Source organism: Mustela erminea, chromosome 12 (genome assembly GCF_009829155.1).
Source record: "Mustela erminea isolate mMusErm1 chromosome 12, mMusErm1.Pri, whole genome shotgun sequence".
Lineage (NCBI taxonomy): Eukaryota > Metazoa > Chordata > Mammalia > Carnivora > Mustelidae > Mustela > Mustela erminea.
Window position 1 is genome coordinate 49,821,201 of NC_045625.1, and position 26,452 is coordinate 49,847,652.

General features: G+C 40.6%; 1 protein-coding gene across 3 annotated transcripts in view; it reads right to left on the reverse strand.

Annotated features, from left to right (window-relative positions):
* The window catches only part of ADAMTSL1 (ADAMTS like 1), a 920,800-nt gene that overhangs the window by 93,654 nt on the left and 800,694 nt on the right, over window positions 1-26,452 (reverse strand). For all 3 annotated transcript variants that reach the window (XM_032306889.1, XM_032306886.1, XM_032306887.1), the window contains one exon: window positions 6,233-6,360. In XM_032306889.1, the coding sequence (XP_032162780.1) occupies window positions 6,233-6,360 (128 nt within the window). The remainder of the gene's footprint in view (window positions 1-6,232; window positions 6,361-26,452) is intronic.

Genomic DNA, 26,452 nt, shown 5'->3' on the forward strand with positions numbered 1-26,452 from the left:
TTACAATAAGCTTCCTTTTTTGTAATAGTAAAAAATAAATGTTTCTCTTTCATTCAAATCATTACATGGTTTTAGTTAGTATAATCTAATAAAATAAATTATTACCCTTTGTGTAATACTCTGACTACACTGGGAAATGTGGTGTAATAGCTGATCAGAAAATACAGAAAATGGAAGATTTGACTGGAGGGTACTGGTAACCTCCAGGCTATGTTCATAGCACAGACGTGTTTAGCCCGAAAATAATTTTTTACAAGTTTGAATTAGTTGGGCTCAGTAAAAAATGGAGAGATTAAAAGTGTGTGTGTGTGTGTGTGTGTGTGTGTGTATTTGTGAATATTTTGAATATTTGACTTATCTGGAAAAGTTAGAAAGTCTATCTATATTAGATTTGCATTTTTCTATGGCAATAGTTCAATGAAAATGAGCTGTGCCTTCAGACAGGGTATGGTAGGCAGATTAATGCCCCACCCCCACAAGATGCCTATATGCAATCCTTGGAATCAGTGTCTTTGTTATCCTACAAGGCAAAAGGAAACTAAGGTTGCTAATCAGCTGACCTTAAAATACGGAGATCATTCTAGGTTATTTAGGTGGGCCTAGTCTGTCACACGAGCCCTTAAAATCAGAAGAGGGAGACACAGGAAGTTTGTCAGAGAGAAGCAACATGAGAAGGGCTCAGCCTGCCATTTCTAGCTTTGAAGACGGACAAAGGTGGCCAAATGCCAAGGAATGCAATAGCTTCTAGAATCTGGGAATGGAGCTCCATCCACAGTCAGTAACAAAACGGGAACCAGAGTCCTAGGTTGCAAGGGACTAAGTATGCCAACAACCCAAATGAGCAAAAAAAGAAAAAAATTCTCCCCTAGAGCTTTCAGAAATGAATGCAGCCTGTTGACATCTTGATTTTATCTTCTGAGACTATACGAGACTTTTGACCTATGGAATCATAAGATTATATATTTGTGTTGTTTTAACTAAGTTATCACTACAACGAAAAAGATCTATAAATGACAAATCAGCACAAAAAAGCTACTTGACATCATTAATCATTAGAGAAATATAAACTAAAATTACAGTGAAATAGTACTTCTCATTCATGAGCACGATTATAATAAAAAAAAAGGATGATAAGGAGCATTATTGAGGACGTGGAGAAACTGGAACCCTCATACCTTGCTGGTGGAAATGTAAAATGGTGCAGCCACTCTGGAAAACAGTTCTTAAAAAGTTAACTCCAGTGCAGAACCCTTGACAAGGGACCTCATACCAAGTACAAACACATAATACTGCAGCCTGTCCTAGAAATGACTAACCCAGGATATGCTATATCCCACTATCTGTCCGACCATGCATCCTTCCCTCATTCCTTTGGATAGATGTGAAAATTGCCTTTTCAGAATCTGAGGTGGACTAGCTTGGATCATTGGTACTTCTTTGTTTCCTCTATTCCACTGAAGAGCGGAGCAAGCTGGTGGGTTCTCCTTCTATATTCTTATCCATTTTATCTAAGTTCTATAAAAGCTGGGGCTCTTTAGCAGGCATGCTCCACATTTGTACCTACTGAACAAAACTTGAGGATATTGATTACTCAGTAGCATATCAGATAATAAAATCTGTTGATGGCAACTTGGATTCGTTAGTGGCCATTTTCCTGTTGTTCAGAGCACCATATGAAATAGAGCCAAACATATCTACTTTTCCTTCTCATCTAATGCACTGGAGAAAACCTGCCTTTGTCTATCTTTGCCACCGGTGACAGGACTCTCTCTGAGTCTGTCTGTGAAGCAAAGTTCTTCTCTGGTTTACAGAATTGCTGTATAAATTTTCAGAAATGCCAATCTGAAAAGAGTTGTGTTATAAAAACCTTACAAAACTACTTGTCTTTTACTGCAGCTGCTAAATCATGATGGGGAGAGGGTAAGGAAAGATGAATTTCAAGGACAATGGCCTTTTATTTTTATTTTCCTTTATATTTTATTTTCTGTGATCTCCTTATTAGACACAGTATGTGTCAGTTATTCAACTCATAAAAAAGCAGAAAAGCATGCCAGGAAAAGAGAAATACTTTCTGTCTCTCTCTTCCTGAGAAAACTTCAGATGAGCTCATCTGTATTCTCGCCTTTCAATGAAAGATATGCTCATCTCTCATCTTCTTCTCATTTTCCAGTGATGATGTCAGGCAGGGCTTACAGTATCTCTTTTGTGATCTTATAAAATCAATGACAACCAAAAACTTTTCCCTTATGGCAATGACTTCATCCATGGTCTACACCTGGACAGGACTCATCTGCATTGGTAAGTAGAGCTCAACTCCACTGAGCCAGACTGAAGCAATTTACCAGGAAACTACTGCTTTCCTTCAAAACCCTGCCTTTGCCATTCAGATTGGAAGGTTCCTGAGCAACCTGGCTGAGCGTTGAATCTGACTAGTTGAGATGGCTCTCCAATCTCTGTGCCCATCTCTGTTCACACCAGAAACTCTCCTTTACCTAGAGCCATCTATAGTGGATAAAAATAATCAATACTTCAAAATGTTAGGTATGTGACCTTTTGGGGCCATTCTTATACTCCTTCTTACCTGCTATAACCCACCCATCCATGGTATGCTACTGTTATTAGACAGTACATTCTAATGCTACATTCTAAGCAGTGAAACAGGTATCCAATTAATTCGGTTGAGGACAGAAAGGAATCTTCTGGCCCTGTGTCTACCTGGCTGTGAGCTTCCGTTCTGAACCAGGAAGGTGAAGAGGGAGACGCTAGCTGTCTCCATGCTGACACACACTTACAAAGTACCCTCAAGTCTCTGAGACAGACAAATCAGGTAATGGATGAGTTTGGAGGAAAGCAAAAGGATACTGAAGACAGTATTTTACAGGGCCAAAGAAGGTAGACCAAGGGTTTGTCTAGCATGTCTGAAGTTGAATGGTGTTTACATGTTTAAAGAAAAATTGCGTACAGAGTAGCAACAGACCTAAAAGGAATCTGAGAGGCAGAATTGGCAACAGTCACTCCAGAGGATGGGGTAACTCCGTGGAAGAGGTTGTGGGCCAAGGTTGTGGACCATTGAGAGTTCATCAGGCCCATGTGAGGTATTCCTTATCTCAAGGTGTCTCCCTTTTGAATCCAGGAGGCCCAGCCCTTTCTAGATGGCTAATCCAAGTTCCTGAGCTGGCATGGAGACATTGAGGGTACGGCGCCCTCCAAAGGGCTTGTGAGCATTCTAGTCTCTGAAAAGGAGTCTCCTCTCCTATAAAAATAATTCAGATTTTATTTTATGCATTTTCCTCACAATAATAATAGCTAACAAATATGGACTGCACAATTATCAGCATTTTCTATTGAGTCTTCACGGGAACTGTCTGAATCAAGTACTATTTTTATCACCATTTACAAATGAAGAAGCCAAGTCAAAGAGAGCAAAAGAAGTTCCTTGAAGTTACACAGCCAGGAAGTGACAGAGCCAGGATTCCGATCCAGACCAGGAGACTGCAGAGCCCTTAGGCTTAACTGTCATGCTTTGCCTGCTCCCTCGAATTACTATGAAGTTTCCCCACCTCTAGTCAACTCAAGCACACTGGCAAGACCAAAGTTCATACCTTCCTTACAAAATCATGGACACACTTCAGTATCTTTAGCCGCAAAAAGATATTTTTTCTCCCTTTTGGTCTGACATCCATACAGAAGTCAAGGCAAAAAGTCTGCAATGTTTTTGGAAGTTCAGAAGCACAGAGATTTACCATGAAGATTAGACTGCATTTGGGCTGAATCAGTTCCTAAATCCATACAGGAAAAATCTCAGTGTGAAGACTTATAATGAAAAATACATGGAAGCCAAGTTGGACTAATGTTTTACACATTTTAGAATGGCTTTCAGGATGTGTTTCATTTTAGCAAAGCTAGAGAAAGAAAATGAAAAATTTACTGATGCCTGGCATGGGGCTAAGTGCTTCTTCATATGCGCCATCTTGTTTAACTCAACATGATCCCATAGGATATTATTAATTTTATTTTTCTAAATGAGAATGAAAACCCAGGGAGGTTATGAATACCCAGCATCACTGGTCAGGAAATTTATAAATGCTTGACACTTTAAGGGGTAATAATTTTCCCCTTAAATTGTGTGTGTGTGTGTGTGTATATATATATATATATATACATACATATATATATATATATATATATGTATGTGTTTTTATGCCACTACAAAGGAACTTGATGCTTACATTTGAAGGAAACTATAACTATCTTTCCATTCTAAGTCATCCCGTATGCCTCGGTTGCCTTGACTAGTCTGTGTGCATTATGGAGCACAAAATTCAGACCTTATTTATTGCTAAATGTCCCACGGTACTTGGTGGAGGGTATGCTAAGAACAGTAGCTGATATGCCACAGGTGTAGATGATAATCCCAGGTAAAGACACAAATCCAATCACAAGGCAATATATTAAAATGCATTTTGAGCCTTAATTTTTAGTGGGACCACTAGATTCAACAGCAGACCTGAACAAAGCCCAGCACTGAAGTACAAGGACCCAGTCCCCTAGGTCCTAGGTGTGGTGTTTGTGATCTACTTCATTGGTCAGACCCTTTCCTCCCATTACCCGGTGCCTCCTTGGCTGCTCTCTCTTATCTGGCTTTGAACACCTTGGCAGCCTCCACTAGGTCTTCTTCAAAGAGCTGAAGACAAGTTTGATGTTACAATTGCCTTACTTAATTCCAGACAGGTTTCCATTAATCGTATTAAATTCAGGTGAACACGGGTATTCAGTCTGTGATGGAGCTGAACCATATCTGGATAAATATAAATAAGAGACTTAATCCTCTAAGAGCCATTGTTTGCCAGCTATTGGAAGGATGTCAGCAGTGCCCTTGCGAAAGGCAGGTTGGAGTGTGGAAGGCAGAAGAGCTTTTAAGAGATTGGTGCTGAGCATCTGGACTCTGTACAAAGAGGGGAATGAAGACTGTAACTGGAATACATTAGGAGGAAAGCAAATGTTCTGCTCAAAAAAATAGGCATTAATAATATCAGTCTTTAATCCACCCCAGGGTGATCTTAGTTTGCCTTATTCACTGCTGACTTTCATCTTCCCTGGAAAGCCTCCTGCTAAAGGTCCCTTTCCAGATCAGCCTTAGGTCACGGGGGCAGAAATGCTGTTGCTAAACAGATATGCAAGGGAGTAGCATGTGTGACTAGAGAACAGTGTGACAACATAATCCCAGCATGGACCGATGAGGTCAGTGTGGGGTGACGTTGGCTTTTCTAGCATTTACTGAATCATCTGACAGGAGCAGCAATTGAAAAGAATAAAGACAAACACATGCAACGTACCGCCAGAAAGACTGCATGGGCCAGATCTGAGAAAGAGGATCCTACTTCGGCAGGATCATTGGGGAAATGGAAGGAACAATGAGCGGAGTCAGGAGGCCTCAGTTCCCTTCTTACCTCCATGACTAGCTGAGTGGTTACATGACCTCGGGTTACAGGACCTGGCCTCTAAGAAATGAGGGCACTGGTACAGTTGGTACCTAGGTCTTTTCTCGTTTCGAAGGCAAGGATTTGTGTCCTAGGTTAAGAGAGGTTTTTTTTATAAAGTACATGATGACAAGACCACAATATTGGGAGACACTGTACTTTACACAGCAGTTTTCTTAAATCACCATGTGCAGAATGTTTGCCTAACCTTACGGATAAAGGGAAAGTGTGGACAGGTGTGTTAGAGCAAGAGGTTGACATAAAACAGAACTGGAGAGAACACTCCTGCTCCAAACCATGACTGAGGAATTCCAATGACCCGTGGGTCTTTAAGACTTCTTCGCAACATGTGTAACAAGGAGAAATGATAGGATCCCAAATGAGCATTCAAAATCTCAGGTCACAACCCATGTTCCTGAACATGTTACTTACTTGTACACAACTCCTTTGCTCATGTTGTTCTGTCTTCCTGGAGTATTTCCCATCTCTGCTTATCAAAACCCACTTGTTCTGACTCTAAAATCTCCCAGATGAAATGAATGTCTGTGCATACTCTTAGGTTATCATTTATACCATGTATTTCATTCTACCAACTATTATACTTCATCTCCACTTAATTATAATTATAGGCTATAACCTCCCTGAAGGCAGCATGTGAATCTCTTTTATCTATGTGTTCCTGGACTTGCTTGGCAAATCTTAGGCACCCATAGTGTCACTCCAAATCGAACCACACAGAATTTTCATGTTACCTGCTAATGTGACGGCAATGGAGACAGAGTCATAGCCCAAGGCATTTGTGGCATTACAAGTGTAGAAACCCACATCAGCTTCCACTGGTGCCAGGATCTGTAAGGAATCATCTGGCTGCAGAAGAATCCTGGAGCAACAGAAAAGAAATAGAGACCTAATCAGGTCAGTTGACTCCTTTCTGGCATTCAATACTGGTAAGGCAGGAAGGAACCCTGTTTTATTTTTATTTTTATATTTAAGGTACCCTCTATCCCCAACATGGAGCTTGAACTCATGACCCTGAGATCAAGACCTGAGCTGAGATTAAGAGTTGGAGCTTAACTGAGCCATCCAGGTGCCCCTGGAACCCTGTTTTTAAAACAGAGATAAACCAGCCACAGTGACACTCAGGAACCCAGGCTCTCTTGCCACTTTGATTGATGGGATTCTGCTAGCAGCCCCAAATGAGGTTTTTGATTGCCTGTGCAGCTTGTTGATTACTTGATCTAAAAATGCCAGTTGGAGTAGACAGTATATGTTTTCTGAATACATATAACACCCACATCCTGGATGAGAGGAGATGCTGGAATGAATGGTGCAGGTGGATTTGGGAAAGGCTTCTTAAGGAAAAGGAAGGAGGAGTAGAGTTTTTTTTTTTTTTTTTTTAAGATTTTATTTATTTATTTGACAGACAGAGAGGTGGGCGCGGGGGGAGGGGAGCAGGCTCCCTGCTGAGCAGAGAGCCAGATGTGGGGCTCGATCCCAGGACCCTGGGATCATGACCCAAGCCGAAGGGGGTTAGAGCTTTGTTGGATGGTGGAAAGTAGGCAGGGTTTCCAGAAATGGAGAAAAGCATCTGGAGTAAAGGCCTGGAGTTGTGTGAGAGTAAGCCAAGAGTCAAATATTGAGGAGAGGATACTGATGCATGTGTTTGAAGGAAATCCTATGTCTAACTACCTCTCAATTCTAGGCAGTCATACATATATCCATCCATAGGGTATAAAACTTAGATCTTATTGCTTCCCATAAAACTTAATAAAAAACTCTTTGTAGAAAAGGTCAGTAAAGGGGCACCTGGGTGACTCAGTGTGTTGGGGCCTCTGCCTTCAGCTCAGGTCATGATCCCGGGGTCCTGGGATCGAGCCCTGCATTGGGCTCTCTGCTCAGTGGGGAGCCTGCTTCCTCCTCTCTCTCTGCCTGCCTCTCTGCCTACTTGTGATCTCTCTCTCTATATATAAAATAAATAAATAAAATCTTAAAAAAAAAAGGTAAGTAAAATAAAGGCAAAACCTGCCCTTCGAGACAATGGCAGAAAATTCCAGAGTAATCACCATCTAGTTCCAATATTTTGCCTTCTCTAAAAGAATTACAAGCATCACATTGTGAGTGCCTAGCAAGAGCTTCAAAACCCACTCCAATCTTAGTTTTACCTTTGTTCTTGTTTGGATTTATGCCATTTCTAAGAACCACTAGCTACCTCATGGCAGTTAAGCAGATTAGTGACTAATGAGGGCTTAAACTTATGTCTCCGTGACTTGATGAGGCTGATGACAGCTGGATTGTTTAGGTGGAGGTGGGAATCCAGAAGGACAGGACAGGAAGCTCAGATATCCAGTGCATTGGTCAGCAAACCATTCAATAGTACAACAATGCCTTACAGGGGGCTTAGAGGCTTCCAGAATCAGTCATTTCCATCTTTGGGATAATTTCTATCTCTCTAGTTTCACAAGGCCAAACAAAGATCTGTTCACCCAATAGCATGTCAACATCTACCCGCAGGACATAAGCTGGAAATACGGGTCATTTTTCAGGAAATGTTGCAGGGGGGAGGGAAAGCATGAAAATGTCAGGACTCATGAGACTTGGTGGTGAAATTCAGACTAGGAATCAGACCTCCTGCCCCAGCAACATGTTCTCCTCACTATACAATTCTTTCCCTTCCTCACTATCTCTCTTGCTGGGTCCTCTCCAGACTCTATGTTATTGACACTCTGGCACCAACTCTCATCAGCTTTTAGTTATTCTGAGGTGGGCAGCCAATCTGGCAATGGATCATGCTTCCTCAGCTCCATTTTTGGCCTTGAAATGACTGCATTTCTTACTCTTACCTCCTGGCAGAAGGAAGGCAAGAAAGAGGAAAAACAAGGCTTACACGTATCAATCTTTAATCTGCTATGCAGTTCTGGTAAAAATGGGGAAGGAAACAGAAAACCTCAGCTAAAGGGAAGTTTCTGAATGGTCTGTGTTTGATTCGGTGCCATTCCACACCAACACCACAATTGCTGAAGAGAGTCAAGTTTTTGGGGCACTGAGCTGGAGCTAGATTCGTTAGGGTTGGGAAAGAGGCCATGAGAGACTGCGGTAGAACTCATCCACTCATTCATTCACACATCCATTAAATGCTAAGGGAATTTTCTCAAACAGTTACATGTTAGGCTATTTCAAAGAAGCTAGTAAAAGAAAGATGACAATACTCACTTCTTATCTTTGGTAAACTATATAATAAGTAACAATGTTGATGTGGGAAATGGAGGCAGAAGAAAAGTTATCAAATTTCCTTACCCACTGACAAGCCCTTAAAATAGGCAGAGTGACATTCCTCTAGGGACTCAACTACCCCCACCTTAAATCTTTGCTATGTCAAAGGGCAATCCTAGCCTGACTGACCCCCTATTACCAACAAGGATCCTATAAGTCTACTTTAGCAATTCCTTTGGAAAATTTATCTCTAAACCCTCCAAGATAGTGCTGACAATCATTCCCAAGCATATGGTCCACTCTAAAGGGTCTCAGGACAAAGGTTTTATTACTAGTAATGAATAACCCTTTTCCTAACAGTAGCTAGCCCCTTGAGATCCTGGAAACCTTGCTTCCAAAATTCCTGAGAGACTTACTGCCTGACCCCCTCCCAACTTGCAAGCATATAATGGACCTCTCGTCACAGCCCCGGGGCAGGAGCTCTTTCTGCCCACAGGTTCCTGTCCCCATGCTTTAATAAACCACCATTTTGCACCAAAGATGTCTCAAGAATTCTTTCTTGGTCATCGGCTCCGAACCTCAGCCCACCGAACCTCACTTATATTCTAAGACTTCATCAATGTCACTATCTTAAAAAAGAATCGTAACAAACACAACTATATTATATTGCTAAATCTCTTCAGGTATTCAGGCTTAGATTTAAAAAAAAAATAAAAATTGACTATGATTTAAATCATAATGATGTCCCAGAACATGTATGCCTCCATAATGATTTCCAAACAGCAATAATAAAAGCAGGCTTAATCAAATATCAATAGAACTGACTACTCATGATGATTGAGTTTAGCATTTTTATTCAGTTTTATTGCACTCAAAAGGCAGGGATTAGAATATGCCAAATTCCCAAGTCCATTGGGATGCCTGCTTCCCTAAAACCTGCACCATCTCTCTCTTCCCTACAGAAAGGTTTCTTGAATTGAACATTCAGACCAGGAGGCTAGAAGACCAGTCTTCTGAACTTTGATCCTGCTATTGTTTAAAGTGGTCACCACTGGCAAATCCCTTCACCTTCTGATATTTTAGCTTATCCATGTCTAAAACCCAGCTGAAGTAGGTCTTCCTACTCAGCAGAGGAAGCTGAGCTGCGAAAATAAGGTATAGCAGGAATTTCCATACCATCTTCTGGCATTTCCAGTGATGCTTTTGTTGGTAATGTTGGGCACCCTGAAGGAAAAATTAAATGTGAGGAAGGATGGGAGTGGTAAAGATTGTCAGAAAGGAAGAGAGGGGAGTATGTTATTGGCCAATTCTCTGTAGCCTCTGACAATTTATTAGATCTCCACATTCAGATCATTCCTCTCCTGCCTCATAGAACTACTATATCTGTTTGATCTCAGGTAGGAGGTATAGAACCTGCTCCCAGCAGTGGGCCTGAACCACCCATTTTTTAAGGTGGGAAGAGCAGCTTTTGTAGCTGCACCACTTACGGATGCTACTGAGTGAGGCATAATGCTTTCTGAGCAGGTCTGAACCTCAGAAAAGATTCCCACAGAGGTGATGAAGAGAAGGAGGAGAGCCTTCACACCAGGCGAAAAGCCACACGAGGCTGAACTAGGATGGGAACAGTGAGAGTGAAAAGGAATGAACCTAGACCTAGATTTACCACTTGCATGTTCTTTTATTCTATGTAACATATATACAAAGATAGAGATGATAAAGTATTTGTCCTCATAAAAACGGTCTTAAATATTAAGGGACAAAACCTACTGGGCAAAATCTGAATTTGCATATACTTACAAATGATTTACACTCATAAAACCAAACTCTTCAGCTCAAGGAGGTAAAGTATTATTTGATTGCAGAGTTGGTATTTGAAATAGAGATTCTTGGTCTAGCACTCTTTTTTTCCAATTTATTATGTCTTTTAGTATGTCCTCAACTTTGGTAGCTGGTGGTTTGGAGGCTGCCACCAGGAGGAGCAGTAGTTCTGAAGAGGGTTCCCATGCAGGGCTCTCTAGGAAACATGACAAGGCAAAAGAAAGGGCTTTGCTGTGAAGCCTGAGGTCAGCTTTAGTCTCTCTATCTAGCTTGCTATCTAGGGAGAGAGATTCATGGGGAATAAAAAGTTTTCTTTGTATTTCTGGCGTCTGCTCTATTAATTTAACTTAATTTGTTAGTAGCTGATTTCTGTCAACTTGTATTTCATTTTTGGATTTGACAGGCCTGTTTTAGAATGCACAGACACAGAACTATAGTGCTGCTTTCCAAGCAAAACCAGAAAGATTTCTCTGGGGTTGTTTTGGAATTCAAAGAATCAGAGAATGAGGGGACATGGAATGGGGCATAATTAAGGTCTACATAGAAAATGGTCCTGTGGTCACATTAGGAATATTAATACTAGCTGCTTTTCTCCCATACCCATACCTCCACTTCCCCTTTGGTTTACTGAAATAAAACCTATTGCTTTATTTCTTTGCTCATACAGTTAGCTAGAAAATAAAAGAGTTTTGCTTTTCTGATGGCCTTTACTTGAGAGCTTCTTTGGGACAGCATGTCTTCTCCAGCATTCTAGAAAAGAAGGAGCAGCTTAGAGTGCAAATCATTGTTTTAGTTACGTAAGTATGGCCCTTATCCACCTTATGAGTAGGATTTGGAGAAAGTGCCAGGGGTCAGTCCTACCAAGTATAAGCTCTTTGAGGTGAAACTGCCTCATCTGCATTTGTAATGTAGAGTGAGAAAGTACTCTTAGTTGAAAGGAGGCCGCTCTGGGTGTCTAAAGCAAAGTCTCTAGCAATTCTGTGAGTGGGGTGGCATCAGGATATCCTCTGAATCCTTGGCTCAACAATGACCATCCCTGTCTTGTGTAGGCCTGTTTCTCAAAGTGAACTCCATGACCAACCACATGAAGCTGCTGTGGAGAGGAATGTTTCTGACTTCAGTCAAGAGTGGTAGAGACAGGTGGAGGTCTTGGGTAAGAGTTTCAACTCTGGACCTCTAAGTTCTTTCTGCAAATGGAGGATAATACTGACCTCAGACTGTTCTTATAAGGATCAAATAAAGGAGTATATTGACCCATTCTTACTGTTTTCTAAATTAAAAAAAAAAAAGCAGTTTCAATATAAACTGCAGCTAAGAAATTAGTGTTTTTTAAAATGATGTAAGTGGTGCTCTCTTATGTTACCATCTTGGAATCCCTCCTTTTCAAGAGGAAATCTTAAAGCTCTGGACACAGAAATATGCATCTTCTACACGGGTCACGATGTTGTACTATCTCAGGCCTTCTGACCTGACAAGCATGCATTCTTAAACCTATGTTAGGTCCCAACACAGGAGTGGGTGCTGGAAATCATAGGCACATCCCTTCTCTTTAGAATAGTATCTTGCTCTCATCTTTGCAAAATTACCTATCCCAGATCCCAACATTAACTTGTTTATCAAAGTCAAGGTAGCCTCTTTGATTCTCCTTGTCATTAGTTTGGGGATGATTTCATGCTCCTGCTCCTCCCATCTATCCTTCCCAATCTTCCCATTCCATTAAGAATGAGTCAAGTTCTACCTCCTGTGTTATCATGGTCCATGAGAATTTCTCCCTTTCCTGATCTTCCAGAGTTGTTCTGAGCTGTACTACAAAATGCTTTCAGCTCAACAGTGTCTCATTTCTTTAGTTAGATTGGAAAACAGTACCGCAAGGGCTGAGACTCTTTTGCTTCTTTCACAGTTCCTTCCTGAGTATCCTGCACAGAGCTGGCACGCTAAATAGATAATTGTTGAGTTACCTTAAGAGCAGTGGAGCTCAAAATGACCCTGCTGACAATACATCACAGTGGTTAAAAGTTCAGATGCTGGAGGTAAACTGTCAGGGTCCCAACCCCAGCTTTACCACTCAATCACTTGGTAGCCCTGGGCAAGTCATTTACCTCAGTGTCACAGTTTCATTATCTATAAAATGAGGAGAATTATAGCACCTGTCTAGGATTGTTGTGGGTATTTCACTTAAGCTCACATATTTAGGGCGCCTGGGTGGCTCAGTGGGTTAAGCCGCTGCCTTCGGCTCAGGTCATGATCTCAGGGTCCTGGGATCGAGTCCCGCATCGGGCTCTCTCTGCTCCGTGGGGAGCCTGCTTCCTCCTCTCTCTCTCTGCCTGCCTCTCTGCCTACTTGTGATCTCTCTCTGTCAAATAAATAAAAATAAAATCTTTAAAAAAAAAAAAACTCACATATTTAAAGAATACAGATGATGGGGTTGGGGGCAGGAGCAAGATGGAGGCAGTGGAAGTGACCTAAATATCATCAGGTCCCAGGAGCTCAGCTAGATGGTTATCAAACCATTCTGAACACCTGTAAACTCAACAGGAGATAGAAGAGAAGAAGAGCAGCAATTCTAGGAACAGAAAATCAACCACTTTCCGGAAGCGTATATTTTTCTGGGGTCATTACTATCCTTTTAGTATTTTGTTCTCTCATTCATCCATTCTTATCTGGATAAAATGACAAACTCACCACACACACACAAAAAAAAAAAGGAAAAAAAAAAGAAAAAAAGAACAAGAGGCAGTACTGGTGGCTAGGGACCTAATCAATATGGACATTAGTAATATATCAGAATTAGAGTTCAGAATGATGATTATGAAGGTGCTAGCTGGGCTTGAAAAAAGCATGGAAGATACTAGAGAATCCCTTTCTGGGGAAATGAACTAAAAGCTAACCAAGTTGAAATTAAAAAAGCTACAAATGAGGTGCAATGAAAAATGGAGGCTCTTACTGCTAGGATAAATGACACAGAAGAGAGAATTAGTGATATAGAAGACCAAATGAAGGAGAATAAAGAAGCTCAGCAAAAAGAGACAAACAACTACTGAACCAAGAGGTGAGAATTCGAGGAATAAGTGATACTGTAAGATAAAACAATATTAGAATTATAGGGACCCCAGGAGAAGAAGAAGAAGAGGGGGCAGAAGGTATAGTGGAGCAAATTATAGCACAGAATTTCCTTTATTTGGCGAAGGGAACAAGCATCAAAATCCAGGAGGCACAGAGAAAGCCCCTCAAAATCAATAAAAATAGGTCCACACCCCATCATTAATAGTAAAACTTACAAGTCTCAGTGACAAAGAGAAAATTCTGAAAGCAACTCGGGATAACAGGTCTGTAACATACAGTGGTAGAAATATTAGATTGGCAGCAGACCAATCTATAGAGACCTGGCAGGCCAGAAAGGACTGGCATGATACATTCAGAGCACTGAATGAGAAAAATATGCAGCCAAGAATACTATATCCAGTTAGACTGTCATTGAAAATAGAAGGAGAGAGAAAAAGCTTCTATGACAAACAAAAACTAAAAGAATCTGCAAACACGAAACCAGCCCTACAGGAAATATTGAAAGCGGTCCTCTAAGCAAAGAGAAAGCCTAAAAGTAACAGACCAGAAAGAAACAGAGACAATATACTGTAAGAGTCATCTTACAGACAATACAATGGCACTTAATTCATATCTTTTGATAGTTACCCTGAATGTAAATGGGCTAAATGCCCCAATCAAAAGATACAGGTTATCAGAGAATCCCTTTCTGGATTAAAAAACAAGACCCCATAGATATGCTGTCTATAAGAAACTCATTTTAGACCCAAAGACACCTCCAGATTTAAAGTGAGGTGGTGGAAATCAATTTACCATGCTAATGGACATCAAAAGAAAGCTTGGGTGGCAATCCCTATATCAGATAAATTAGATTTTAAGCCAAAAACTATAATAAGAGAGGAGGATGGACACTGTATCATACTTAAATGGTCTGTCCAACAAGATGATCTAACAATTTTATTCTATTCTATTCTATTTTATTTTTTATATTTTTTTAAGATTTTATTTATATATTTGACAGACAGAGATCACAAGTAGGCAGAGAGGCAGGCAGAGAGAGAGGAGGAAGCAGGCTCCCCGCCAAGCAGAGAGCCCGATGTGGGACTCGATCCCAGGACCCTGGGACCATGACCTGAGCCGAAGGCAGAATCTTTAACCCACTGAGCCACCCAGGTGCCCCTAACAATTTTAAATGTCTATGCCCCTAATATGGGAGCAGCCAACTATATAAACCAATTAATAAAATTAAAGAAACACATCAACAATAATACAATAATAGTAGGGGACTTTAACACCCCCCTCACTGAAATGCACAGATCATCCAAGCAAAAGATCAACAAGGAAATAAAGGTCTTAAATGACACACTAGACCAGATGTACATCACAGATATATTTGGAACATTCCATCCCAAAGCAACAGAATACACATTTGCATACGCATGAAACCTTCTTCAGAATAGATCACATCCTGGGTCACAAATCAGGTCTCAACCAGTACCAAAAAATTGGGATCATTTCCTGCATATTTTCAGACCACAATGCTTTGAAACTAAAAGGAAAAGCGAAAGAGGAAAGTTGAAAAGAACTAAAATACATGGAGGCTGAAGAGCATCCTACTAAAGAATGAATGGGTCAACCAGGAAATTAAAGAAGAATTAAAAAAAATTCATGGAAACAAATGAAAATGAAAGCACAACTGTTCAAAATCTTTGGGACACAGCAAAGGCAGTCCTGAGAGGAAAGTATATAGCAATACAAGTCTTCCCTCAAGAATAAAGAAAGGTCTCAAGTACAACCTAACCCTACTCCTGAAGGAGCTGGAGAAACAACAGCAAAGAAAGCCTAAACCCAGCAGGAGAAGAAAATTCATAAAGATCAGAGCAGAAATTGATGAAATAGAAACAAAAAGAACAGTAGAACAAATCAACGAAACTAGAAGTTGGTTCTTTGGAAGAATTAATAAGACTGATAAACCCCTGGCCAGACTTATCAAAAAGAAAAGAGAAAGGATGCAAATTAATAAAATCATGAATGTAAGAGGAGAGGTAACAACCAACACCAAGGAAATACAAACTGTTATAAGAACAAAATTATGAGCAACCATACACCAGCAAATTTGACAATCTGGAAGAAATGGATACATTGTTAGAGATGTATAAACTACCAAAACTGAACCAAGAAGAAATAGAAAACCTGAACAGATCCATAATGAGTAAAGAGATTGAAGCAGTTATCAAAAATCTCCCAAAAAAACAAGAGCTCAGGGCCAGATGGCTTCCCAAGGGAATTCTACTAAACACTGAAAGAATTAATACCTATTCTCCTGAAACTCTTCCAAAAAATAGAAATGGAAGGAAAACTTCCAAACTCATTTTATGAGGCCAACATTATCTTGATCCCAAAACTAGACAAAGACCTCACCCAAAAGGAGAATTATAGGCCAATATTCTTGATGAACACAGAGGCAAAAATTCTCCCCAAAATACTAACCAATAGGATCCAACAGTACCTTAAAAGGTTGATTCACCATGACCATGTGGGATTTATTCTGGGGCTGCAAGTTTGGCTCAATATCTGCAAATCAATTAATGTGATACAACACATTAACGAAAGGACAATAACCATATGATACTCTCCATAGAGGTTAAAAAAAAAAAAAAACCAAAAAAACTGACAAAGCACAGCATCCTTTCTTGGTCAAAACTCTTCAAAGTGTAGGGATAGAGGGTAAATACCTCAATATCCTCAAAGCCATCTATGAAAAACCCACAGCAAATATCATTCTCAATGGGGAAGAACTGAGACCTTTTCCCTTAAGGTCAGGAACACAGCAGGGCTCTCCACTATCACCACTGCTATTCAACATAGTACTAGAAATCCTAGCCTCAGCAATCAGACAACAAAAAGAAATAAATGGCATCTGAATTGACAAAGAAGAAGTCAAACTCTCACTGTTTGTAGATGATATGATACCCTACATGGAAAATCCAAAAGACTCCACTCCAAAACTGCTAGACCTCAAACAGGAATTAAGTAAAGTGTCAGAATATAAAATCAATGTACAGAAATCAGTTGCATTTCTACACACCAACACGAAGACAGAAGAGAAATTAAGGAGTTGATCCCATTTACAATTGCACCCCAAACCATAAGAGACCTAGGAATAAACCTAAAAAAAGAGGCAAAGAATCTGTACTCAGAAAACTGTGAAGTATTCCTGAAAGAAATTGAGGAAGACACAAAGAAATGGAAAAACATTCCATGCTCATGGATTGGAAGAACAAATATTGTGAAAATGTCTATGCTACCTAGAGCAATCTACATGTGTGTTCAATGCAATCCCCATCAAAATACCACCAACTTTTTTCAAAGAAATAATCCCAAAATTTATACGGAATGAAAAATACCCTGAATAGCCAGAGGAATGTTGAAAAAGAAAGCCAAAGTTGGTGGCATCACAATTCCAGACTTCAAGCTCTATTACAAAGCTATAATCATCAAGACAGTATGGTCCTGGCACAAAAACAGACACATAGATCAATGGAACAAAATGGAGAGCCCAGAAATAGACTCTCAACTCTATGGTCAACTAATCTTCAACAAAGCAGGAAAGAATGTCCAATGGAAAAAAGTCTCTTCAACAAATGGTTTTGGGAAAATTGGACAGCCACATGCAGAAGAATGAAACTGGACCATTTCCTTATACCACACACAAAAATAGACTCAAAATGGATGAAAGATGTCAATATGAGACAGGAGTCCATCAAAATCCTTGAGGAGAACACAGGCAGCAACCTCTTTGACCTCAGCCACAGCAACTTCTTCCTAGAAACATTGCCAAAGGCAAAGGAAGCAAGGAAAAAAATGAACTCTTGGGACTTCCTCAAGATCAAATGCTTTTGCACAGTAAAAGAAATAGTAAACAAAACCAAAAGGCAACCAACAGAATGGGAGAAGATATTCTTAAATGACATATTAGATAAAGGACTAGTATCCAAAATCTATAAAGAACTTATCAAACTCAACACTCAAAAAACAAATAATCCAATTAAGAAATGGGCAGAAGACATGAACAGACATTTCCACAAAGAAGACATTTAAATGGCCAACAGACACACGAAGAAGTGCTCACCATCACTTGGCATCAGGGAAATACAAATCAAAACCACAGTGAGATACCATCTCACACTAGTCAGAATGGCTAAAATTAATAAGTCAGGAAAAGACAGATTGGCAAGGATGTAGAGAAAGGGGAACCCTCCTATACTGTTGGTGGGAATGCAAGCTGGTGCAGCCACTTTGGAAAACAGTATGGGGCTTTCCCAAAAATTTGAAAATAGAGCTATCCTATGATGACCTAGCAATTGCACTACCCTGAAGATACAAATGTAATGATCTGAAGGGGCACATGCACCCCAATGTTTATAGCAGCAATGTCCACAATAGCCAAACTGTGGAAAGAATCTAGATGTCCCTCAACAGATGAGTGGATAAAGAAGATGTGGTATATACACACAATGGAATACTATGCAGCCATTAAATAAAATGAAATCTTCCCATTTGCAACGACATGGATGGAACTAGATGGTATCATGCTAAGCAAAATAAATCAATCAGAGAAAGACAATTATCAGTGATTTCTTTGATATGAGGAATTTGAGAGGCAGGGTGGAGAGTTGTTGGGGGGAAGGGAAGGAGAAAAGGAAACAAGATGGGACTGGGGAGGGAGACAAACCATAAGAGACTCTTAATCTCACGAAACAAATTGAGGGTTGCTGGAGGGTGAAGGGGGAGAAATAGGTGCCTGGGTTATGGACAGTGGGGAGGGTACGTGCTATGGTGAGTGCTGTGAAATGTGTAAGCCTGATGATTCACAGACCTGTACCCCTGGCCAAATAATACATTATCTGTTAATTAAAAGAAAGAAAGAAAGAAAGAAAGAAAGAAAGAAAGAAAGAAAGAAAGAAAGAAAGAAAAACAGTATGGACGATGGGTGCCTGGGTGGCTCAGTCAGTTCAGTTTTCAGCTCTTGGTTTCAGCTCAGGTCATGCTCTCAGGGACATGAGATCAAGCCCTGCATTGAACTCCACATTGGGCCTAGAGTCTGCTTATGATTCTTTCTCTGCCCCTACTTGTGCATGCATTCTCTCTCTCTCTCTCTCTCAATGAACAAATAAAGAATGTAAACAAGTGCCTGATGTGGTCAGAGCTATGGAAGCACAGGTTGTTGCTGCTGTGATTGACATGACCGTCACCATCATCATTCACTCTTCATGTCTGAGCATATGTGTTCTGGATTTTGTGATGAATTCTTCCGATAAGGGTAAAGGACTGAAAAATGTGGCGCTTTCAAGGAATGAAACATCAGTCAGGCACATGAGGGAGGGACAAGGAGTTTTCTGTGTAAGCGAGCAAGGATTGAGCTCTAGGACCTTGACCTTGGGGGTAGCACTGTGGGTGGAAAAGAGGAAAAGAGACTGAGGCCACATGGCACTAGGGTTGGCAAGCGGCTCAGTTCTACTCTTGACTCAGAAATTTCTAAGTACAGCTACACATTTTTGTAATTGCTTTAACACTATGAACCAGATACTGAAATCTTAGAACCCTTAAAAAAAAAAAGTCAGAATCCTGCAATGCCAAAAAAAAAAAAAAGCATATAAGTAGAGAATAAAGGAATGAAATTCAGAAAAAAGTGAGCTTACAAGCAAATAAGTGAAGTGAGAGGCAGCTGTGCAAAGAACATCAGCTCCAAATTCCTAGGAGGAGATGCTGAGGGCTTTTAACTTACCCTGAAATGCAAACTTTTTTTTGTTTCTCCTACCTGGGAATTTTTTAGATTAGGTTCATCAAATCTACCACAAAATGACAGTGGGGGCCGTTAATTAGACAAGCGTATAAGCTTTCTATAATTTTATTCTCACTGTCATGTGATTAGATTGATATTTTTATCCCTTTTGAGAGAGGAAGCAAAAGCTCAGAGAAGTAACTTGTTCAGCTAGTGCCTGGGGGAATCAGGAATGGGGAGTGACCTTTGACCTTTAAAAAAACTGACCATATGCAGGCATCCGCTGGGGCCTAATAGCAAGGCATGTGGTTTGGCTTCATTTTTGGTGGGGGGTAATTTGTGCCAAGGTTTGTAGTCACTCAGGGAAATGGACAATCACTAACAAGAATATTCTGGATTTTAAATAGCTTGAAGGCATGTGGTTTGGCCTCATTTTTGGTGGGGGGTAATTTATGCCAAAGTTTGTATTTACTCAGGGAAATGGATAATCACTAACAAGAATATTCTAGATTTTAAATAGCTTGAAGCTGGAGGAGGAAAAAAGAATGCTGTGAGAAGACCTCCACTGTGAGCAAGGATTTTTTTTTCCTGAAACCAAAAATTACAGTAGCCCAGAGACTTGCAAGGGAGAGTTTTGTTTTGCACAGATATTTTGGGGAACAGATTTGAAGTTCAAGAAGAGTTTCATGTCACCATTTGGCTAGGGCAACTTTTTATAACCTTGGCTGTTTTTAATGTAATTGCTAACCAAAAGTTATTTGATGCTGGAAGCTTCACGATTGCTCCAGGTGGAAGTATAGAAAATATTCTTGGAATGGGAGAGGCCACCTGACCACACATTCTTAACCCTGTCCTAATACTTTCTGCCAAACTCTTCAACTTCTGTCTCTTCAGCAACTCATGAAACCTTGAATTTGCTAATACATGTAGTTTTATTTGCTAGCTGGGTAATTCATTTTAAACTATCAACCTCTGCATGAAATGATTCTGACTCGATTTCCAATTTACCTGGAAGGGGGCTCAAGCTTTGGTCAGCTGGTCCTGCTTTTGTCACTAGAGTTTTATTAGAGCACCATCATGCCCTGTCAGTGCTTTCTGTGACCACCTTTAGGCCATCATGGCGGAAATGATGGTAGAGATGGTCTGCAAATACCTAAAATGTTTATTATTTGGCCCTTGACAAAAAAAAGTTTGCTGACCTGGACCTAGAACATGGAAGAATTTTCACTTCTGGTTTGTTTCAGTTCCTTATTTACATAACTGTTCACTTTATATAACTGTAACTGTATAACTTTTTTTCAGAACTCTGCCTTTTTCTAGGACCACTTTTCTAGGAATAAATGAACCATGAAGGGGATCTTCCAAGAACCCCTAACCTTTCAAGGAATACTCAGAGCTTCACTTGTGCCAATGTTATGCTCTCAGATGCTCTTGTGACCTTTATATTGACCTTCAATACTTTTTTCCCCCCTCGAGGCCTAGGTATTTACTGAGATGGCCCCTTTTCCTCCAACTTTCTTCCAATTGTCAACTGGGAAAAGCATTTGTCATTCCCATTGCCATTACTTCTATGAAGGAAATAAGCCAAACCAAACTGAAACTGGTCTCTTCTCTCCCTATCTGTCCTGCTTCCAGTTTTTATAGTCTCTGCAAACTTGGAGCCTGCATTTCATGTGCTTATGACTTTTACATATAACGTTATTCACAGCTGTGGTTCTGATCTTGACCCTGGAGGCATTTCCCATTTGATTCTCTCTTCCATTCTGAGACGTTTCCATCTGTAAATACTCTGTGTTGCCCACACCAAAGCCTTCCAAATACTCCTTAATTCATCTCTTATTCAACACCACTTTGGAAAGTTGTCCAGTACTGTCCGGGAAGTATAAGCATGCAGAGTATACAGATTTCTCTTTTCTACCAGACCAGAAACAATAGCAAAAAAGAAAATATCAAAAGAATGTAAGAACCCTTTCCTGTTGCGTGGATTTAGGCTAATTCTCCATCACACTGTTTTCCTACCTGCCCTTCTAGCTCAACTCTTTGAACAACTGCATAGGTTGTTCCTAGGTTCTGCAAAATGAAAACAGAGCTCCTTGCTTGGTGATGTCCTGGAAGGTGTTGTGGTATAATGACCTCTTAACTATACGCCAATAATTACAGATACTGATGTACGAGTATCCATTGTGTGCCAGCCACGTGACAGATATTATCTGTTTTTCACATTCTTGCTCTTCTGCAGAGCAGGTGTAATTGTTCGTAACTTAACTAATGAGCAAACCAAGGTTCAGAGGGGTTAAGGCAGGCTCACTTCAAAGGAAATGGCAGAACTGGAATTCCAGCCTAAGTTGCCCTGATTCTAGCTCGAGGGTCCTTCTACAACTGTGGGCTGCCTTCTATGTTAACTGATGTGCCATCAGACTGCTCCTCCTAACCAATGGGGTCATCAGATATGTCCAGCACAAATCAGGCAGACCTAGAATAGAAGGAAAACAGGGACAGGCTTAAGGGTTAAAAGGCAGAAACTCCTTGGCATTACCTCTTTCCCTAGGATTCCATGTTGACTGACTATTACCTGGGATCCACTTTTCACCCCTAAGAAAGAATCAGCATTTTCTGATACATATTCAAAGTATCCAGTTTTGTATGATTCTTCATGTTCACCTTCATTCCTTTGAAAAATCCCACAACCTTTAGGAAAGTCTTGTTTAAAGGCGTGAAGCCTTTTATGAGCTGAGCTACGCATGTTATGTCCACTGGCAGCTCAGTCTTGGGCCAAAGTGTTGAACAGTGAGCCAGAACTTCTCTGTCAGTGTGGGACTATGAGCAGGATTTAGGTTTTCTCAGAGAAAGGATCCCTCTTCAGCCAGCTTTTCTTCCCAATTTGGTAATCTGACTTCTGGTGCCAATTTTAGAGAATCTGGATTCTCTTTTCTGCAAGGAAGTCAGTGGTGTCCTTACAAGTATTGTTTCTGGATTTGGGTTTGGACGTAGGAATACGGAGCGTATATCTGTCCACATTATGCAGGCCTCCTGACATAAGGCATGGGGAAGAGTTACTTGTGAGACTCGGGGCCGATGTTACACCCTATCTAAAGGCAAACTGGAGTTAGCGTCTGCCTGAATCACAGTTCAGTGTGGTGAAGTACAGGAGGGTCCAGTAAGTGTTGCGTGTTTATGCAGAGTAGCTGAAAAACAAGGAACCGTTTAGCATTGGCCCGCTTGTGGTCTAGGTCTCTAGGTCTCCAGATGCCCATGTGCACAAGCCATCAATGCTGTAAACACACCCAGAGATGCAAATGCATATGTCACAATTATAGTGTTTCCCGAGTAGCTGTTGTGTGCCTGGTACCAGGCATGTTTATAGCTGGAGATGTCCACGTAAAGGTAGAAGGAAAGGAAATAGAAGAAAGGCTTTCCCTAACACACATGTGCCAAATAAAAAAACGAAAGCCCCACAGATTGCAAGCCAGCTGGCTAAAAGACAGAATGTTAATTTATGCTAGATCTAGCTAACCCCAGTGGCTTCTTTTTAAAATAATGGCCAAGCCCTTGGATTAAACTAAGGTTAAAATCAACACAAAGAAAGAGTCCCTAGGGCCAGACTTCCTTGGGTTCAAATCCCAGCTTCACTACATAGTAAGTGTGGGACTTGGGGCAAGTTAATCTAACATCTCTGTGCTTCAATTTCAACATCTGGAAGTTTGGGATAGTAACCTCAAAATGTTATTGTAAGAATAAACGAACACCTATAAAACACTGAGAACAGCACCTAGCTCAAAGCGATTGGTCACTGATTGTCAATCATAACAATGATGATGATTTCCTCATTGGCCTGGATGTGATAGGAGGTAGGATGCTACAGGGTGTTTATTCTTGTTACTTATTCATTCTCCAGCAGGGCTTTTCAAACTGTAGTTGCATGCCATAGGACTCAGGGTTTCCTGATACTTCTGTAATGGAGAACACGTGGGCAGGGCAGAAATGTTTAGTTGGGAGTGGGTACCACTCTGGAACTCTGCCATATTTGCATATTAATACTGTTCAGATTATGCAAAACAGTGCAGACTACAGTCTCTGGTAATTAGGAAACCTCCCTGCTAATCACTAGTGTTCATTCCTTTATTCGTTCACCCATTAGTTTATCTCCTGTTGGGTGTCTATTGTATTCTTGGAATTGTGGAGAAATTGACATACTTTCTTAAATATTTGCCCTTGAGGAAGAGTAACATAATGTAGAAGGTAATACAGAAAAACAAACAGTGAATTCTAACATGCAGTGGTGGGGTGGGCTGAGATAGAGTACAACATATAGGGTACTATATGGGTCACGGAGGGGGTCATCTTGAGTTCAAATTCCAGCTCTACTATGCCAGCGCAGCTGAGCCTTGGGGATATGCTTCTGGTAAGGAAGGGTAGGATGAGGCAAATCTAAGACCCCAAGCAAATTCATAAACAGCAAGTAATTGTGTATTGCTGAAAGGCATCACTCACAGGGGTGAGGTGGGGTATGGTATGGTAAGAGATCAAACAAGTGAAAGAGATTAAAGGTGTTGCAAATCATGCGAAGACACTTGGAACTTATCCTCAAGTGAGGGCAAGCCATTAAAAGAATTTTAAGCATGGGAGCAGCATGGACAGGTTTGCCAGAAAGATACTCTGGCAGTAGCATGTCAAATGATCTAGAGCAGGAGTCAGTAAATTTTTTCTCTAATGGGACAGATAGTAAATATTGTAGTCTTTAGAGGACCACCTATAGTATCTGTTGTCTATTCTATTTCTTGTTTCTTTTCAATAACCCTTAAAAAAAAATGTAAAAGCCACTCTTTTAATAACCCTTCAAATAACCTGGGTTCAAATCCCAGCTCTACCCCTTACCGAGTGTGAGAACTTCAGCAAGCAGACTCGACGGTTCTGAGCACAATTTCAATAACTCTCTCAATAACCCTTTTAAAGTCGTTTTTAATAACACTTTAAAAAATGTAAAAGCTACTGGGTGTAATTTGCCAACCCCTGGTCTAGTGAAGGCAAATGCAGAGCTGGGGGCAGTTGAAATCATCTAGAGTGGACAAGAGTAAACCAAAGTAAAGGCAGTGAGAACAGAGAAGGGAGGAATGAAGGAGCCATGGTAGAGCAAGAACAGCCTAGAAATATTTAGGCTTTGGCAGTTGGGTAGGTGGAAGTACTCCCTCCTGAGATAGAGATTCAGGAGCTTAGTTTTTATTCTACAAAGCTGATCTCTTTGTGAGGCATCTGGTAGGGACATCCAGCAGGCAACTGTGCATAAGAGTCAGAAGAGAGACTCGGGCTAGTGTTGGACACATGACAATCGTGGGCAACCAGGGGAAGTCTGGAACCTTGGGGTCATTTACAGATTTACAGTAAGACTCCCAAGAAGTAGACAAGATGCAGGTAGGGGAAGAGAAAGGCACAAAGACTGAGAAAGAATAACCAGACACATAGGAAGCAAGTGCGTGTGGTTTCTGATGAAGCCAGCCTGTGTTTTTAGCAAGACGCGCTTAGCCTGTATGGAATCTTGCTCAGAGCTCAGATTAGCTAAGAGATGTTTTCAGAGACCACTTTCTTTTTTTTGAAAAACAAACAACTTTTTTGCGGGGGCGGGGGGGCGGTGAAGCTCTTTCCGAGAAGTGTATGTTGCATGCAGCCTGATAATATGAGGTAGACAGGAAATCATCAAAATCCTAGAGAACAGAGGCAGTAGCCTCTTTGACATTGGGCTGTAGCAACTTCTTACTGGATATGTATCCTGAGGCAGGGGCAACAAAAGGGAAAAGAAACTATTGGGACTTTATCAAAACAAAAAGCTTTTGCAATAGTGAAGGAAACAATCAATAGAACCAAAATGCAATCTATGGAATGGGAGAAGATATTTGCAAAAGACATAGGAGATAAAGGATTAATATTCAAAATATATAAAGAATTTATAAAACTCAACACCCAATGGCCCAGTCACGTAAGCATCTGGCCTTAGCTCAGGTCATGATCTCAGGGTCTTGGGATCAAGCACCGAGTGAGGCTCTGTGCTCAGGGCAGGGTCTGCTTGTCCCTCTGCCCCTTCCCCAGCTCATGCTCCCTGTCTCTCTCACATAAATAAAATTTAAAAAAAAACCACAACATCCCCAAACCAAAAAATGCAGTTAAAAAATGGGCAGAAGACATATATAGACATTTTTCATAGAGGACAAACAGATGGCTAATAGACACGTGAAGAGATACTCAACAGCATTCCTCTCAGGGAAATACAAATCAAAACCATAATGAAGTATCACCTCATACAGTCAGAATGGCTAAAATGAACAACATGGGAAACGGGTGTTGGCAAGGATGCAGGGAAAGGTGAGCCTTTTTACATTGCTGTTGATGGGAATGCAGACTGGTGCAGCCACTCTGAAAAACAGCATGGAGGTTCCTCAAGAAGTTAAAAATGGAACTACCCTAAGATCCAGCAACTATGGTATCCCAAAGGATATAAAAATACTGATTCGAAGGGATACATGCACCCTGATATTTATAGCAGGATTATCAATAATAGCCCAATTATGGAAGGAGCCGAAATGTCCGTTGACTGATGAATGGATAAAGAAGATGTGGTGTGTACACAATGCATGTGTGTGTACACACACACACACATACACACACACACAGAGGAATATCACTCAGCCATAAAAAAGAATGGAAGCTTGTCATTGTGGATGGAGCTAGGGAATATTTTGCTAATGGAATGAGTCAGAGAAACACAATTATCATATGATTTTGCTCATATGTGGAATTTAAGAAATGAAGCAAATGAACATGGGGGAAAAGAGGGGCAAGCAAAAAACAAACTCTCAACTATAGAGAAGAAACTGATGGTTATTTTAAGGCAGGTGGTTAAGATGATAATGGGGCGTAAGGATGGCACTTCTGATGAGTGCTGGGGGACGTATGCAAATGATGAATCAATCACTCATTTTACACCTGAAACTAATATTACACTATACGTTAACTGCATTTTAAACAAAAATTTGGAGGAAAAAAATAAGGGAGTCACCCTATATTTAACTCTTTGAACTTCAAAAAGAAAAAAAAAAAGAATATGAAGTAGACAGAGAGATGCCAA